General features: G+C 39.3%; 1 protein-coding gene across 3 annotated transcripts in view; it reads left to right on the forward strand.

Annotated features, from left to right (window-relative positions):
• The window catches only part of LPGAT1 (lysophosphatidylglycerol acyltransferase 1), a 76,290-nt gene extending 60,758 nt beyond the window's left edge, over positions 1-15,532 (forward strand). For all 3 annotated transcript variants that reach the window (XM_049634196.1, XM_049634197.1, XM_049634200.1), the window contains 2 exons: positions 8,357-8,463; positions 10,624-15,532. In XM_049634196.1, the coding sequence (XP_049490153.1) occupies positions 8,357-8,463; positions 10,624-10,775 (259 nt within the window). In that variant the 3' untranslated portion in view covers positions 10,776-15,532. The remainder of the gene's footprint in view (positions 1-8,356; positions 8,464-10,623) is intronic.
• Positions 15,533-19,621: the final 4,089 nt, after the last annotated feature.

Raw genomic sequence — 19,621 nt, forward strand, 5'->3', positions numbered from 1 at the left:
TAAATCTGATTCAATGGATTTTGGTAGAATACTCTATTTAAGAGCACGTCCTGGGGGCGCTTGGGTGGCTTGGTTGGTTAAGCATCGCACTCTTGGTTTCAGCTCAGGTCATGATCTCACGGGTTTGTGAGTTCGAGCCCCACATTGGGCTCAGCACTGGGCATGGAGCCTGCTTGGGATTCTATTTCTCCCCCTCTGCCCTCTGCCCCAATTGTGTGCTCATTCTTTCCCTCAAAATAAATAAATAAACTTTTTTTTTTTTTTTAAGAGCACATTCTGGATTACTGATGATTAGAATTTTTGTTTCTTGAAAATTAGAAGCTAGTTTCTAATTTGGATAGCTACTGGTACTGGAAAGATTTATTTCTGTTATTTCTTTATTTATTTATTTCCCACAAGAACTCCTTTTATTTGATTCCAAGAGGACTGGTATTGAGTGCATTTGATACTTTGCCATATTAGGGGATTAGTTGTTTTAATATTTTAATCCCACGGTGATCAAACAGAGTAATAAAAGTAGATTGCTCTTGAGGGAGCATTTGGTCTGCCCTTCTGGCTGTCTCCTCAGGCCTAGAGAATGTCCAAGCTGTTCTAGGCAGATGGTAGGGAAGGTTTTCTGTTAAAACACAGCCCCATTTCCACACTCACCCCCACTTAAAGCAATATATACTTCACCAGCGTCACCAAGTTCTTTCAAGAGTCCAGTTGGTAAATCCAAACTCCTCTGTTTAATTCAGCCATATTTTTAGTCACTTTTCTCCTTATAAGGTGGGGCTTTAAAAAATTTTTTTAAATGTTTATTTTTTGAGAGAGAGACAGAAAGGGCACATGAGCGGGGGAAGAGCAGAGAGAGGGAGACAGGATCCGAAGCAGGCTCCACACTGATAGCAGAGAGCCCGATGTGGGGCTTGAACTCACAAACTGTGAGATCATGGCCTGAGCTGAAGTGGGATGCTTAACCAACTGAGCCACCCAGGTGCCCCTAAAGATGTTTTAAATACTATTTCAAGATATTCTTTAGCCCTATGGCTCTTGCTAAGTTTCCCTTAGGTTGATTAGGCCTGATTTTATATTTACAGAAATAGTATATTTTTATAAGTCAAAAAGTAATGCAAATAATTCCCCAAACCATTTGGCTGCTATTCAGTGTGGTAGAAGTGAGTAGTTTAAAGGGTGTTGCTTATATTGCAAAACTGTGTTAAGATAGTATTAAATTATCTAAAAGTAAAAAGTCAGTAATTTGTAATGCCATTCAGTTAAAAAATAAAACCCAGTTTTTAAATTTAAGTTTTTAATTTTAAAACATTCCTGGAGTTTCCGGATGAAGTTAACCAACTTTCCTAAAAATCCAAATACTCAAGGATATCTCATTTGGAGGAAACAGATGATTACATTTTCCTGAACGGTTAAATTCCCCGCGTGGCCCTGGGCACACCTTCCTTGTACCTGGAACTGTGCTGGCTGGAGTTGTGAGGCTTTCTTCTGCCTGGACTCTGCCCCATACATACATAGCTCAGGGCTCATCCAGAGACTTGAAGTTGTGACTCCCCGCTCTAAATTTTAAGCCTCCCTGTGTGGCACTAACTGGGAATTTCCCTCAGGTAAAAAGCTGGAAGAAATGGAAAACTCGCCCAGTACCGTTCCTGCCTTGCCCGTGTTGACTCTCCTCCAATATCTGCCTGTCTTTAGTCACTCTCCAGCGCTCTCTACTAATTACTTTTGGTGTTCTGTCCAGAATGTATAACTGGAACCTGTGAACTCCTCGGCCATTATAAGAGGCAGAACTCATCTCTTGTCTCATTTTAGTGGATATTACAAGTCACAGGGAGAGTTAGAGCTAACTCTCAGATTTTAAGAGGTGAAAGTATAGATTTTGCTCTTGAGTATGCCCCCGTTCACTTTTTTGGCCTTTTAAGTAGTACCGTGTTGTGCCAAAGTTACTATAAACATTGGCACTGAAGTCAAATGGCAGTACTTAGTAAAAAGATGATTACCTGTATAATTCAGAATATTTTTATTAAGATTAATATTGAAATGAAAACACAAGAGCTCTGTATACTTAAAGAGAACTCCTAGATGGATCCCCAAGAATATGTCCCCAAATTTGCATATCCCGGTTGTGAAACATTGCTGGCTATCCTCCAAAGCAGAGCCTCTGACTTTTGCTATTCTCCAGTTTAAAAATCTTTCCATGAGAGGCATTCTCATAAATTGCTGGTGGGAATATAAATTGATATAATCTTTATGAAGACAATTTGGCCACATTTTTCAAAATTACTAATACATTTAGCCATGACTTAGCAATTTCATTTTGGAATTTTACCCTGTAGATGCACTTGTACACATAAGAATGGACATTTGCATAATGTTCTTCATTGCCACAGTGTTTAGAATAACAAAAGATGATGGGGTGCCTGGGTGGCTCAGTTGGTTAAGGGTGTGAATTTAGCTCAGGTCATGATCTCATGGTTCTGAGTTGAGCCCTGTATGGGGCTCTCTGCTGTTAGATTGGAGCCCTCTGTTTCCCTCTCTACCTGTCTCTCCCCAACTTGTGCTCAGGCACCCGTGTGTGTCTCTCTCTAAAAAATAAATAAATGTTAAAAAATAAGAATAACAAAAGATGAGACTCTATCTATTATTAGGAAATAATTAATGTTTACTGTGTATTAAGAGACTACAGTTAAATTAGAAAATAATTTCAACAACAACAAAATATTTTTAACAGAAATGATAAGGAAAATATAAAAATTTATGGGATATAGCATAATCTGTGTCAAGAGGAAAATTTATAGCCTTAAAAACCTTCTGTTAGAAAAGAAAAAAACCTGAAAATCAGCGATCTAAATGTCTATCTCGGAAGGTTAGAAAAAGAAAAGCAAATTAAATACAAAGATAGTGGAAATCAGGGAATAATAATATAGGAGAATTTCTTGAAATCAAAAACATACAGTAGAAAGAATAACACTAAAAAAATTTTTTTTAAGCACTATAAAATTGACTCCTGGCAAGGCTGATCAAGAAAAAAAGAAGGCCCATATTGCCAATATCAGGAATGAAAAAGTGGACATTACTACAGATTCTATAGTCACTAAAAGGACAAAAAAGGACATTAAGTATAATTCTTCCAGAGCATAGAAAAGGGGATACTTCTGGGCTTGTTTTATGAAACAAATATAACTCTGATATCAAAACCTGAACCAAGGATATTATAAGAAAGGAAAATTTACAGGCAAATTTCTTCCATGATTATAAATCCAAGACTAACCCAGCAATATATAAAAAACATATCAGTTTGCATACCAAGAACATATATTCCACAAATGAAAGTTTTGTTTAACATTCAAAATTGGTCAAAAAAAACCATTCAAAAAACAATTTAATTCATCACATTAACAGAATAAAGGAAGAAATTATAAAAACATGTCAATAGATGGAAACAATTGATGAAGTGTTAACTGTCATTCATGATAACAAAGAAAACACTTTTAGCAAACTGGAAATAGAAGGGGATTTCTTTAATCTTACTAATGGTATCTACAAAAAAATCTTCAGTAAATGTCACACTTAATGGTAAACTATTGAATGTTTCCCCCATGAAAGATGAGAAATGAGAGGTGCCTGGGTGGCTCAATCGGGTAAGCATCTGACTTCAGCTCAGGTCATGATCTTACCGTTTGTGAGTTTGAGACCCACATCAGGCTCTGTGCTGACAGCTCGGAATCTGTGACTCTTTTCTCTGTTCCCTCCCCACTCATGCTCTGTCTCAGTCTCTCAAAAAATAAACGTTAAAAAAGTTTTTTTTTAAAAGAAAGAGGAGAAATGAATGACAAGGAAACTCATTATTACCAGCTCCAGTCAGTGTTGTCAGTATTGACTAGAGTATTACCAGCTCTAGTGACAAGAAAAAGGAATCAACAGTGTAAATATAGAAAAGGTAAAAAAAAAAAAAAAAAAAAAGTCATTATTTGTGTTAATTCCTCTTCCTACCTGCAAATTAAGGTTGTAAGTTTGCTTGGTGGATGTAGACCTTCAGTCCTCATAATATAAATGGCTGTTTCATACAATAGGTACCTAAAGAGACTTCTCAGACAAGGCAAGAGGCTAGGAAAAGCTACTTCACAAACTGACTTAAAAAAATCTCCCTTTCAAACCCACTTTAAGTAGAGATAGTGGCTTGAGACAGGGGAGTTTGGCCTTTTGCAGCCAAGGACAAAGATGTAGCAGATGAGACAATGTGAATTTAGCATTGTATGGTGAACACTGCCAACATTTTTCCATAGAAATATGTTTGCCTAGTGGCTAAATTCTGTAGGATTCCATGTCCACTGCAGGTTGGTCAGTCTATCAGAACAGCCTGAGGAGCTTGTACAGCCTATGTAACTTTCCCCCATAGGGATCTGCATTCTTAGTTAAAATGGGGAGAAGAAGGGACGCCTGGGTGGCTCAGTCGGTTAGGCTTCTGACTTCGGCTCAGGTCACGATCTCACAGTTTGTGTGTTCAAGCCCTGCGTCGAACTCTATGCTGACAGCTCGGAGAGGGGAGCCTGCTTCAGATTCTGTGTGTATGTCTCTCTCTGCCTCTCCCCTGCTCGTTCTCTGTCTGTCTGTCTCTCTCAAAAATAAATAAATCTTAGAGAAAGTTTTTTTTTTAATGGGGAGAGGAAGAGAGGAGACATTAAAATTCTTGGAATATTATTTCTACTTTGAGAATTTCTTATAATTCAAAGAGTAGAGAGTTACCCTTTGAAGAAATGGAAAGACAAACTTGTTTAAATAGCCAAGGAACTGACCCCTCATTTGAAATTTTATCTCCATGTCTCTGCTCCTCTGAGTATTTATTTCATTATTGATATTAAAAGAATCTTTAGAATCTCTGTCAGGAATTCACCTCTGTAATACTTGGTAACAACATTTATCTTTTTACATGACTGGCTTGAGGCTGACTATCACTGGCTATACCAGTGATTGCCTCACTGGTATAGAAACACACACGCACACACTGTATGTATAGAGTATTACGCTGTGTGAAAAATGTGTAGAGTATTACGCGTATGAAAATAGTCATGGAGGGGTGCCTGGGTAGCTTGGTTGGTTAAGTGTCCAACTCTTGGTTTCAGCTCAGGTCATGATTTTCCTGTTCATGGGATTGGGCCCTGCATTGGGCTCTGCACTGGCAGCATGGAGCCTGGTTAGGATTCTCTCTCTCTCCCCCTCTCTCTGCCCCTGCCCTACTCATGCTATTTCTATCTCCCTCAAAACAAATAAACTTTAAAAAAGAAAAGAAAAGAAAATAGTCACGAACTGTCAAACTCTTATAGCAACTTTGGGTCCAGTTTAATCACTACAACTTTTGCTGAAGCCAGAGAGCTGGAAAACACAGCTACTTGCCATGAGTGGTCCGGCCTTTAATGACCCCACCACCATCAGTACCAATACCAAGTTATGCCACTCCCCTGTGCCCAGTAGTGCGCATGTGTAACAACTTTGTAAGGTACATAATACTGTTAACCCCATTTTACAGATGGAGGGACCAGATCGTACAGAGGTTAGACAATTTTCTTGCCAGGTCACATAGCTGGCAAGTGCTGTTGAGCCAGAATTCAGCCCCCGGCCATCTATCCCAGAGTCTATACCCTTAGTCACTATGCCACACTACCTTCTGGGATTATTTTAATTGGGCCCAAAGAACAAAGATTCTCCAAATATTAAAAACAAAACAAAACAAAATAAAAGCTGTACCGTTTGTGGAAGGGGATCTCGGCCCCGAAGTCTCAGTCTCTTACTTTAGTGAGGCATATGAGAACATGAGAGTGCAGAAGTAAAAATTTTAATTTGAAAGAGATCTTTCAATTACTCAGCAGTATAAGCACTGAAAGGGCTAAGAAATACAAGCCTATGGGATGATTTTATGTGGCATAAGTATTTCAAGTATTTTTTCCTCTTTAAAAGTTATGACGTTCTTTAATGCATCTTTTTGTTCAAAGCAAAAGAAATGCTTTGAAATGTTCTTTCAAAGCAAAAGAAAATCTAATTCTGGTAGGGGATTTTATAGTAGCAAGCTGAAACTTGAAGTTTCTGGACCTCAGAATCTCCTACCCCATTAAAATATTTAATAGACCAAAACCCTTCTATATGACTGCTTTAGAGCAACGTAGTACTATCCTTGGAGGAACAGAAAGGTGACTAAGGTTGGGAAAGTTATTTTCTGTGTAAATAAAACTATATTTTGGCTTTGTAAGTAAAATTTTTAATCAAGACTGTGATTTCCTGAAACTGATTTTTTTTTTTAAGTTTATTTTGAGAGAGACAGAGACAGCATGAGTCAGGGAGGGGCAGAGAGAAGGAGAGAGAGAGAATCCCAAGCACAGAGACAGCACAGAGCCTGACTCGGGGCTTGAACCCATGAGCTGAGAGATCATGAGCCAAAATCAAGAGTCAGACGCTTAACTGACTGAGCCACCCAGGCACCCTGCACTGCCTGTTTTTTAAATAAAATTTTATTTGATCATAACTATACCCCTATACCCATTTATTTCTATATTGCCTAAGGCAACGTTCACACTACAAAGCAGAGTTGAATAGTTGCAACAGGTACCATATACCCTGCAAAGTCCAAATATTTTCTATCTGGCCGTTTAAGGAAAAGTTTGTGGGGGCACCTGGATGGTTCAGTCAGTTTAAGAGCCTGACTCTTGGTTTCGGCTCAGGTCATGATCTCATGGTTTGAGTTCAAGCCCTGCATTGGTCTCTGTGCTGACAGTGCAGAGCCTGCTTGGGATTCTCTCTTTCTCCTTCTCTCTCTGCCCCTCCTTCACTTGTGCACACATGCGCATGCTCTCTATCTCTGTCAAAATAAATAAACTTAAAAAAAAAAAAAGAAAAAGTTTGCAGACCTGACCTAGAGAATTGACAGACAAGAGCTGATGGCTGAATTAGTTACATATTCAGAGAAAAAAATATGATTGCTCAATTCAGGGAGAACAAAAATTGAGCAGGAAAGGAATAGTAGCCTTGATTTACTACAGAGCTTAGCTTTGAATATATGTACCTGATTATAACAATGTAAACGTCTAATACTGTGCTAATTAAAATTACTGCACATTGCACTGGGAAGATGGGAAGGACATGAATGTGTGGTGGAAAAAGAAAGGAGCTTGATCCTCATCTTCCATAGGGGAGGTCAGTAGATAGGCCCTCAAACTGAAGAAACATGGTGATAAATATCAAGATAATTGGTTAAAAGAGGTAAAAATCAATTCCTCTGGGGAGAGAGAAACAAAGGGCAGAGGGACAGGGACTGCTATTTTTCATACAAACAAACTTTTTGCAGACTTTTAAAACTGGGTACCTTTATGCTTTTGATTTAAAAAAATAAAATAAAATAAAGAGGGGCCCCTGTGTGGCTCGTTGGTTCACTGTCTGACTCTTGGTCTCAGCTCAGGTCATCATCCAGGGTCATGGGATCCAGCCCTGTGTGGGCTCTGTGCTGAGCCTGGAGCCTGCTTGAGATTCTCTCTCTCTCTCTCTCTCTCTCTCTCTCTCTCTCTCTCTCTCTCTCCCTCCCTCCCTCCCCCTCCCCCCCCACCCCACTTGCATGTGTACACATGCACGCTCTCTCTCAATAAATAAAATTTGAAGAAATTTAAAAGAAGAACCCCCTACCAAGAAACAGCAAAACAAAACAAAACAAAAACTTTTCAGAGTCAGCAAATGTATAGTATTTACCCAGCTACCCTTTTCGATCCCCCATCCAGCAGCTATGGGTCACTAGTCATCCCAGTCTGTTTCCTGTTGAGGTGGGACGCATTCACAGAATCTTCACATTTGTGCTCCAGTAAGAGGTGGCCCCTTTCAGGACACCAATATCTGTGCTCTAATTAGTGAAAAGGCACCAATTTAGGCAGATTCTGTCTGGTTCACAGACATCTCCTCCCAAAGAACATGGCCAAGATGCATTATTCAGCATTCGGCCTAGCATCCGACTGCTCTAAATGTGTCCTAAAGTAGCTACACTTGAAAACTTCATCTGTTCTGAATACCGTTTCTTCTTAAGCCCACAGAGGAAGACAGGCATTTCTCAATAATTATTTATAGATACTGCATAACTTATTAATATTTTTTCATCTTCTGGTGCTGGACCTAACATATGATAGGCTAGTGAATGAATGAATGAATGAGTGAACTCTGTTGTGTAATCAACAAAATTTTAAAAACCAAGATGATCTGAGAAGCGGCAAAAACAAAGGCCATTCCATAACTTTCTTCAGCTTTTCAGTGACCAAATCTAAGTTGTGTTTCTGAATGATTTCGATTCCTGAATTAAAGTAGTTTTTGCTTTTTTTCTAACTCTTCATAGGATCTTTCCAATTAAAGATGTACCCCTGGAGACTGATGGCCTCTCTGATTGGCTCTATCAACGTTTTATTGAAAAAGAGGAACTCTTATCACATTTTTATGAAACAGGTACAGAGTATCCTATTACATAGGTTTCTGAAGTTAGTGGTAGTTCCAAAGATGTACTTTGGGGGAGATAACCATTTTTTCCATTCTTCAGATACCCTAAAGGAATCAAAGGATTTCTACAGTTAAGAATTTCAGCTTAGAATATTCATAAGAACAATGTTAGTGTTAAATGTATTCAGGCTTTTACTTCATCAGGCAATATGCAAGATCAAATGATGAGTAAACTGTATAAATGGAACTAATGCAGGAGGGTACCAGTATGCAAAAGACTATATACATATACAGTTACACGGCTGTTTTATGAAATAGCAAATAACATTTATGATTTGGCATTGTACTTACTTGATTGTTTAAATAATGCCATCATCTTGCAGTCATTTGAGATCGTTTTGAACTGCATTTTTATGCGTGGTTATTCTTTTCTTTACATATTAGAGATAAATCTTACTTTTTAAGTTTTATACTTATACTTTTCTTATACTCAACCTTACACTTTTCTCCTTGGGAGAAAAACGTCAATTTATCGTAAGGTCCCTTATCTGTACTTAATATTCTCTACCTTCTGTGAAAACTACAATGCGGTGAAAGGAAGGGAGGGGAAGGGAGGAGGAGAGAGGGAGGAAGAAAGGAAGTTAGGAAAGAAGAAAATTGGTAGAATGCTCGGCATTACCAAAGTGCTTTCACAAATAACTAAGTATATTGTACACTTAATTTCTACAACTTACAATAAGAAGAGGATAAAAAAGGAAGAGAAGGTTGTTTTAAGTTTTTTTGATGGCTATGAGATTTTAGATGAACAGAAAGTGCTATATTCTTCCCACTTAGATTTTTTTGGTTCAGAATTAATGTTCCTCTTAAATCAGACTGTCAAAGTCCTGATGGTGGGCAAAAGCTGATACTGTTAATTACCATTAATGCCTTTGTTTTTGTGTTTAGGGTTTTTTTTCACTTTACCCACAACAGGATTCCTTCCTGATCCTAACATTCCAACTCTGGGGCTGTGGACTAGTACATATTCTATGACAGGGGTTGGACGCTGTGCATGTCTTTAGAATTCTTAGTAAGACCCATTGAACAAGACATCCTTCTGCACCACGTACAATCTTTGGTCTTACTCTCAAAGTTTCTTTAAAGATAAAACAGGATAGATGTGTAAGAAGGCACAAGGTGATTAAGAGAAGAGAGTATCTCTTCTTTTTCAATCTTTATGTCTTGCTTTATGATATTTAGGCAAAATTACAGCAACAATAATGGAAGTCTTTTTTTTAAGAAAGCTATTTGTATAATAGACCTTGCAACTTGGAAGTGCTCTCTGTAAATTGCTTGTGAGAAGCAAATCCCCACATGAATCAGCTTACCCAAAGGGATTATCAGCAAGGACAAAGACTATTTGAAATGCTGAAGTGTTATCAAGATGACCTTAGGTACTATTGCTCCGAAGTAGTCTAGCCTTCCCTTCCAGAAAAGAATTTAAAGACATCTGTTTACTTTGTTTCTTTTTATATTATTAAGATATATTTCATAAATAATATTGCCTTTTGAAAATAATATGTGATTTACCACCGCTTTTTGCAAACATTTAACTTGTAAATAGAGGAATTAGTGTAAGTTATGTTATTTCAGAAAATATTTAATATCAACTTGATACATCCTGTGTCCTGGCTACCATGGAAATCTGTAGGGTTCCAGTGGAAACAAGGCAGGCAGAGTGCCTGCTCTCATGCAGTTTATATTCCAGAAGGAGACAGACAGTAAACAAGTCTGTAGCAAAAAGAAAAGATAGATCTGGATCATTACAGATCATGGAAAGTGCCGAGAAGGAAATAAACGTAGTGATGAGCGTGATGTCCTTGGGGCGGGGGAGGGAGATGGATGGTGTTTTTTCTGATATTGGAAGAATGCAGTTAAACCTGCTATTCACAGAGATGAGGAGAAGCATCTCAAGTGGGGAAAATAAATGCAAATGTTCAGAGGCAGGAAAGGGGTCAGCAGTTTGAAAATTGTTATTTCAAATGAGATCTCTCTTCAGGAACAAAGGGAAGTCGAAGAATGCTTTAAAAAACCCAACAACAGAAATTCTAGTTAAACTAATATTCAGCTTTTGTTCGGGAGACCTACCACCACAGTAAAACAAATTAATATTTCTATCTTGTCTTTTAGGGGCTTTTCCACCTCCCAAGGGCCAGAAGGAAGCTGTTTCCAGGGAGATGACCCTCAGCAATATGTGGATATTTCTCATACAGTCTTTTGCATTTTTGTCAGGCTATATGTGGTATAAGATCATTCAGTATTTTTACCATTGCCTGTTTTAGGAATTGACTGGGACTTGTCAAGGTCACCAGAGGAGTTCAGACTTTCATAAGTGTGCATTATTTTACATGTGCAAATCAGAATATAAAAAAAAAAAAAAAAGCAAAGGAAATTCAATGGATGGATTAATATTTATCCCCCTTCGGGATATTTTAAAACTCTACTAAAATGAGGATCAGTAATATAATGACCTGCTAATATGTTTTAAGGACTTTTCATGTTTTCAAAAGATACACTCTACCACACACTTAAGCGAACATCCCACTCGAGAAGAGGAAATCATAAAACCATCCTAGAAGACTATCTGAGAGAAATGCTGTTGCCACTAGATGCACTTGGTAATCTAGTTCAAGCTCAGAAAGTTGTGTCCGTTCCTCTTAGCTTGTAGTGTCTGTTAGGGCAGTGCTGCAGAGCACCATCATTTCCACCGACCCTAGCCGTGTCCCTAGGAGCCTCGAGGCAGGGGAGCCATTGGCACCCTCTGAAGAACTGTTCCCCAGGGGTTTGCAGTGGCACTCCAGTGCCAGGCATTCTCATGGGGGGAAAGCAGTGTCCACTGGACACATTCTGGTACTAGAATGTGTTTCTAAAAAAGGCTAGCTCAGTCTAATATCGTGTTTACATCGCTAGTGCTTTCCCTTGTATGAGGGGGTCACTTGATTTCTCTTTTTGTACAGAAGGCATATCATAGATTGATAATTGTCTTTTACAAAATGCACTTTTATCAGATGCATATATAGCAGAGGATTAGTAATATAGCCTGAAAGCAAACGTAAGCCTAATCCGTGAGTGGAATTCTCGAGAGGCTGTGTTGTCTCTGCGCGTGTACCTGGACCCTGATGCTCGGCAGAGGCTTCCGTCCAGCTCCGAGGCTTTTGTCTCCCGTTTTGGGGTATTAGCACCAAGTTTGCTCGGGGGCAGCTGAAACCAACGTTGTAAAGCATTTAAATGATCCGTTTGAGGTGAAATAGGGGTTCAATCAGAAAAATAGGAGCTAGAGCCAGACACGGGCTCAAAATGGTGACAAGCTGTCACACAGCACCCCTGAACCCATACTCTGTCGTCACGTCACGTTGCTGCCTGTGTCAGGGTGGTGTGACCAGGATTCAGACCAGCACAAAAGGCTTCCCCTGTCTCTTCCAGTTGCTTTCAAGGAGAATAAAGTCAAGTGTCTATTTCTAGAGAAGATGTTTTTCCTACTATGTTCATGTGATTTATACCTCATAGTAGAACCAGACTCTTCCCACAAAGTGCTGGGACTGCATCGGCTCTTCCCGTGCATTCCCAGTGTTGAGACAGAGCGTGTGTTTTAGTTTGGGACTGTAGGACTATTAAGATCTGAGTAAGTCAGTGGTAGTTTTCTGTGATATGAGCATTGTAGATTCCCGTGTTGTCGCTAATCATTCAAATGGCAATTTTGAGAAGTAGGCCAGAAAATAAAAATAAAGGCTAATGTTTTCTATTTTTAAATAAACCAAAAAAGGAAACTGAAAAGATGTGAATTTTCTCCCAGTTATGTGGGAAGGTAAAGCAACACCAAATAGAAGTCCACAGCAGCTTCGTCTTTAGGTTAATTCCGTGCATATATGAAAGAGAATAATGTGTTAATGAAATACCTCGTTGCATATTATGCCACTACTGGTAAAATGCAGAAGACGGTGTTAATGTGTTTGCTTCGGTAGTGCTTGTGATCAGATGCGATTTTTTTTTTTTGAAGTCCAGGCATTTTATTGTGTGCTTTACAGTGACAGTGAGTAGGTGAAATCAATCTCAATTAAGAGGCATGGATGACAATAGGAAGCCAAAGAGAAGCTTAATGATGCTTCTGTTTGAGGCCCAGCAAACACTGCTAGATTACAGGATGAATTGAAATTGTTCATTTGAGAGATTAGTCAGCCATCTGGGGGATAAGTTGCTCACTGTCAGGGATGGCATGCACAGTCCTAGCTAAACAGACCTTTTCCTCATTGCTAAAGCAAGCCACAGGTAGGAGTGGCCAGTTCTCCTACCAAAAAAAAAAAAAAAAAAAAAAAGAGAGAGAGAGAGAGAGAGAGAGAAATGCATACGTGCATACATAGATGCGATTTAGAGCCACTGTCACCATCACTGTGCTCCAAAGGAACGTGATACTGTTAATATACTGTACACATTAAACCAACTATTCTATAAGATGCTTTACTTTTCAAGCGCAGAGTCATTTCAACAGACTCTAGAGTGACAAATACCAATAGATACATGAGTTCATTTTTGAAAATAGACCTGTGGGTTGTAAATAGATCCGTATTTACAACGGATCAATCCCTCTTTGATTGCTTATCAATGTGTTCTCTTTCTTCTGTTTGCAAAATACGTTCATTTGAGAGCATCGATAGTGCTCTCCTTACCAGTAACTGGAGTTCTCCTGCTCGCACTAGGGAATGCGAAGAGAGAATCAGTGTTCTTATATGGCAAATCAGGGAAGCGGCAATACGCCACTGTACAGAACTGAATAAAAATTCCCAATTTGTACTTTCTGCGCAAAGTGAGATGAAAGGTTTAGAGACTGTATGTTTTGTTAAGGGGGAAAAAATTAAAGTGTGCCAGTTTTATACCAGTAGCTTGTAGAATCTCAGCACTTCTTGATCTCAGTTGATCTGCCTAGATTCCCGTGGCAGAGAAGGTTGAGAACTCCCTACTGGATCCTGGTCTCAACAAGTCACAGCAGTGGAGCCCCTGCTTGGCCATGGGCCAAGAGCAGGTGCAGTGAATACAGAAGTGACCACACTGGCAGTTCACTCTTAACTTCAGAAACCATTATTGGTGTGAAATGTACAGATACGATGGAGAAAGCTATGCACCAGTGGAAGGTAAAGAAAAACTATAGAATGGAAAATGATGTTTTGGAGTGGGCAAATAAGTTGAGAATCTAGATTTTTTAAAGATAGCTCTGAGTTCAGATCTGTCATAATATTAAGTAGTTTTTAATATTACAATCAACTGTTAATTTCCCACTATAAAGGAACTAGGGGTTACTGGATAATTAATCCAATAATATGTCATAGTTAGCCAAAAATCTAGTGTGTATTTACGAGTTTGAGTTTTTTTCTCATCAAACTTTTTTTTTTTCTTCTGGGGATGCTTGTTGATGAAAAAAAAAAAAAGATTTCAGTTGTTTATTAGTTTCTCTCATTTATGTATTTTTGACTGTTAATGAGTAGCGAAAAGATTTGGGAAGACCGCTGCAAAAAGAGGGAACACAAAAGCCTAAGTAATCCATGGGCTAGAAAAGGAATCCGTGAATAATCAGGAGTTGGCAGTATTGCGATTATACTCAAGCCTTTTATGAAAATGAAATGTTAAATCACCCAATGTAAACCTCACATCATCCTAGTGTTAATATCGTTCACATTGATGTTAAGAATGCCTCTTCATTCTTTGCTCATGTTATTCACTTCTTGTGGATTTGTCTTTAGTAATGTTTTTGACAATCACTTCCCTAAAGACTCTTCTGAACTAGCAGGACCTGGTTATAATCATAGAAAGTAGTCTTTAATCATGGACAGTCTTATTGGATTCTTTTTATATTTAAGAAAATTTTATTTGCGCTGCTGAATAGGAAGAGTTCGTCATTTTCTTCATTACACAGGACTTCACTCCAGAGTTACCATTACGAGCGGGTCCCCTTGGGTCCATAAAGATGAATAAAAATGGTTAGTCTCATTTTTTGCCATGGAGTGCTGTGAGCCTTACGTCTGTTAATGTGAAAGACAAAGTCAAAAGCGGCACTGGGCAGCAGGTATACTGGTTTATTTTATGAGGGGGTGGAGTCTAATACGTTTGGGACCAAAACCACCTAAATTGGACATTTCTAGATCACAAAGGGGCCGGGTGTCCTCTGGAGCGGTCACTGGTTGGTGCTTTATTGCAATCATTTTGCATTGATCCTCAACAATCCCAGGAACCGGACCCTGGGAACAAGCTGAGGGTGCTGAACTGTTGGGGAGGGTGACTGTAGCCATATGGAAGAAAAATATTGGTTTTTCTGCAGAATTTCCATTTGAGGATTTTTACATTTAATACTTTTTAGAACAGTTGAAAGAGTGAAAAATTTTTAAGTGTATTCTAGTTGCAAAGTGTGCACACATATTTCAAATGGCTTTATTTTTATTGTGTAGAACTGTTGAACACATGACTGAGGCACAAGTTCTTTCCACGGGAGGAGTCTGCATTTTACAGTAACTTCTGTGGTGACTGGGTAATGACACAGTTGTACATTGACCTGCCATTGTTACATTAAGTGCTTTCATTTTCATCACAGTTATTGCAAAGTCGTATTTATTTTATACAGGTGGATTTTAGTTTTCCTGATGCCATATGTTTACTTCTGCTTGTTGACCTGTTTTTCTTTCTTCATGTATCTGCATGTTGTAATGTATTATAAGAATGAATGTAAAGGCTGTGGCAACTGTAATTAATTTTTGTAAAGGGCTGGTCACACGTGGATCTGGGTTATGAATGCATACGGGATTATTTTAGTAACCAGATCACCTTTTCAGAAATTTAGATGTGAACACCAAAAGAAACATTTTCTCGACAACAACAACAACAACAACAAAAATGAATAGCTGGTTCTATTTTTTTTTAACCTAGAAAAATAAAGTTGATTTTTTTCAAGTAAAGTGCTTTTACTTCTTAGTGGTGGGGATGGGGTGTTTGTATGTTTCTGGAGATTCTTTGGCATTAACATCTGTGGACATGTACTTAGAGCACATCATGGCAGCTGGATGCTGAGGGCAAACCGAAAAACCAAATGAAAAACGGTGTACTTCCTTCTTTGGTTTTAACCTGTTTCCTCCACTCCTTCCCCATTTTTCCCCATGGTATGGTGGAGATACTGGTATATTGTTGGTATCTTGGTAACTGTTCACCAGTCCGCTCTCCTGGAAAAAAAAAAATGATGCATGCAAAGTGTACATACATTTGCTATAAATTTTCCTGATAGCAAGGACATAGAACACAATTAACAGATAATAATAAAATATACGTTATTGTCAGCTCCATATGGCCAAGTGATTCTCCCAGGATGCTTTAACTGATTTTGCCGAACTCTTGTAGCCTACCTATGGTTTGAAAAATGGAATAACATCTTAATTCACCTACTTCTCAAATTGATTGTCACTCAATCTGATATGTGATCTGTGAAACTATTTCTTACCCTTGTACAAATTTCACTGGTTAGGTGAACCACTTTGAGCTCCAGCACCAATTATAAGCTTATATAATTTTAATAACAGCTGTTTAACAACTGCTGGCAAAACACTAAAATGTAACAATCGGCTGTAGCGGCAGGAGCCGGCAGGAGCTGTCTCCAGCATACCACTGGCCTGTCTTTTCGGTTTAACTGTTAGTATTGAATAAACTCCTCACAGTTAAGCTACTCACTACTCTAAGGAAATTCCTATCACTGACCCTTGCAGGGGCTTTAAAAGGTGGAGAAGCATTAACATCAGTCCTACAGAGCATGCTTTTGATTGGAAGAATTTGACAAATGCAAACTTTTTCCTGAAGTGCATGGGAAGCTTGCATTTTTCTAAAGCTGGTTCTATGCTTTCCGGTCTCAAAGCTAAGTAGACCGATAGAAGTCTCTCTTAGATTTTGTTTTGAGCCTTCAAAACCTTTATTGTTCAGGTATTTGTTTGTAGAATATGTTTGATCCCACTGAAAACAATTTAAATGTATTAAAAATATACGATCTACCAAATAAGTTAAAACGTTGCAGTTCAGTCTACCTCTTCTTCTGTTTGGATTCAGGCTGCTGTTTTGAGTTGAGGTTGCATTTTTTCCCCCTAGAAGTTGCTTCTGTCCAAGACGAAGAACAAATTGGGGGCAGAAGACTGAAAGCAGATTTGAAGCACTCAGAGATTGCTGACCAGCCCTATTTCTCATGAGTTGGGGGGGGGGGGGGGGGAGGGGAAGAAGCCATTGTTTTAAATTTCCACTTAATATGAAAATGTTTGTTTTTAAAATGTTTCCTCCTGCTGGAAAAAATGTATTTTTAAAAGGAAAAACATCCCCTTTTGGCTATAAGAAAAAGTCAGCTGTATGAGCAGGTGTGACCGTATCATAACATGCTGATATATAAATCAATAAATTTTTACCTCTCAGGACTTGTATAACCTTCTTATTAACTCCTAGAGGCATGAGAAACATGAAGTATCAATAATCCAGATCACATGTAAACAACACACACATGGAAGGGAGGAGGGTTGGCTAGCCACTAGAAGTGAGACAGGTTCTTTTAATAATCAAAAAAATACTCTTAATTAGGTATGATCAAACCCATTTTGCAAAGGAAGAGATTGGAACAATGTTTTTTGCTAGGCAACATGAGCGTATCACAAAGCTCATTTCTGAGTGTTCCCCTGGAAGGTTTCTGGTGCCTCCCCTCGGAGTACTTTCTGACTTTTAGGGGTGAGATTCGCTCTAGAGATGGTGGTAAAGCTCTCACCATTTATTTACCGTGGCCGAGAGAGAACCCTGGGCCGTCCTCACAATTATAGCTGTTGTCTTCATGGTGTCATTGAGAAATCATGGGGCTGAGAGGCCTCCCCAAATTATCAATTGTGACATCTTCAGGCCTGTGTTTCATTTTTCATGCAAAACTGCCTGACAAGGGTCTTGTCTTCCGTTTTTTACCAGTTAACACTGTATCCGGATCAGGGCCCCTAGAAGTGGAGAAATCAGAAGAGTTAGAGTACTAGGAAGAGGAACTCAGGAGTGATAGAAGACAGGGAGTGCAAAGGCTGCTCTCTAAACAAGGTACACACACCACTGACCCACGAGGACCCCAGGGGGTAATCCAACACGGCAGTGTTCGGGAAATCCATTCCTGTAAGATCTCTGTCCTAAGACTGCGTCCTCAGGGTTCACCTGTGAAGGGTCCCACTTGCCATTTCAGACACTCTGCCCTCTTGGCAGAAGAAAAGCCTGCCTCTGAGCCATTAGGCATCTCCAGGATGCTAAACAAAGAGACAATTCAAAATATTGGTGACAAGGAGCCTCTTTTAATCAAGGCATCTAGAGCCCACAATAGGGCTTTTATCTTTCCTTCGAATGTACACATTTCAGTTAGGACAAAGGATGGCATTGGAAATGAGGCATCTGGGCCTGTCTGTGTTGGATGTATTGAACTCTGACATGTTTAGTGTGGGACAGTGGGAGCAATGGTACCTTGGGGCTCCAAAAATCACAAAAAGTAGAAGCCAACCAAGACTTCCTTTGGCTTAGATCCAGTACTGGCAAAATGTCACTTTGGTTAAAGTGAGTCACAGGGCCAATGTTAATAAACATTATTTTTTTAATGTTTATTTATATTTGAAAGAGAGAGAGACAAAGTGCAAGTGGGGGAGGGGCAGGGAGAGAGGGAGACAGAATCCGAAGCAGGCTCCAGGCTCTGAGCTGTCAGCACAGAGCCCGACGTGGGGCTTGAACTCACAAGCCGTGAGATCATGACCTGAGCCAAAGTCAGATGACTAACCAACTGAGCCACCCAGGCACCCCAAAGTGAGTCACAGGGCCAATCCAGATTCAATGTGGGAGAGTCTACTAAAGGGTCTAAATACCAGGAGTCATGGCTCATTGGGAGCCATCTTTGAAGTCCAGCTATCGCAGTAAACAATTCCTCAGCTATTGGAATAAAGACCACTAGCTGGGTCTAGAATTCTCACACTTTAACAAGTTTGCCCATAATTTCAATAGTTGGAAGGTTTTTGAATTTCTGAGTACTTTAAGAGGATTAGATACGTTGGTCCATCACTCATTCATGTAAATCACATTAATCAAAAGGACACATATCCAAAGAATGGAGGTTTTGTTAGGAAGTAACCTTTATATTATTTTCAGCGTTGATTGATGCATAACTCATTGGCCCTTAGCATTTCAGAGCTAGCAGGAACTTTAGACATCACCTTGTTTTTTTGAGCCAGTGGATTTCATTCTGGTGCAATTGGGTCCCTTGCATCAAATGGCTACTTAACAGAATCACGGGGACTAAAACCAGGTTTCCATTCAAAATCCCCCCAAACAGCAGATTGCCTCTGTTTGGGTTTTTGTTTTGAGTAAATAAGAGTTAAATCTAAAGGATTAAGTACACTTCTTTTTTTTTTTTTTTAATTTTTTAACGTTTATTTATTATTGAGACACAGAGAGAGCAGAGCATGAGCATGGGAGGGGCAGAGAGAGCAGGAGGCACAGAATCTGAAGCAGGTTCCAGGCTCTGAGCTGTCAGCACAGAGCCCAACACGGGGCTCGAACCCACGAACCGCGAGATCATGACCTGAGCCAAAGTCGGATACTTAACCGACTGAGCCACCCAGGCGCCCCTAAGTACACTTCTTAAAGGGGTAATAGATTCAAAAGCTTCTGTAATTTCCTTTTCCTCAATTTTAAACATAATAGTTCCCAAGTCCTAGATTATTTTTTATAACTGTTCCCTCAGCTGTTGCAGAGATACAATTAGCCACTAAAAAAATCTGAAATCCATGCTTCTTATCTTTTTGGAGGTGGAAATGAAATGTATTTTGTTTTTATCTCTGCCCTTTACAGTAGAAGATAAAGAAAATGCCTGACTTTAGACTGAAGTAGGGACAGATTTCAATCTCATAACAAGTTTCTTTCATTTCTGAAATCCGGGTATGACACCAGCAGCAGGTAATACACTCAGGGCCACCACTGCCTCTAGTGCCCAAATGTCCCTCCATTGTGGCAGCCGCTGGGTTCCAGGGCCTGTCCAAGAAGAGCCCACAGAAGGGCAGCAACACCCAGGACTCAGCCCATGAGCTTAAATCGTAACCCCTTTGATATGTTTCTT

The sequence above is a fragment of the Panthera uncia genome, chromosome F1, assembly GCF_023721935.1.
Source record: "Panthera uncia isolate 11264 chromosome F1, Puncia_PCG_1.0, whole genome shotgun sequence".
Lineage (NCBI taxonomy): Eukaryota > Metazoa > Chordata > Mammalia > Carnivora > Felidae > Panthera > Panthera uncia.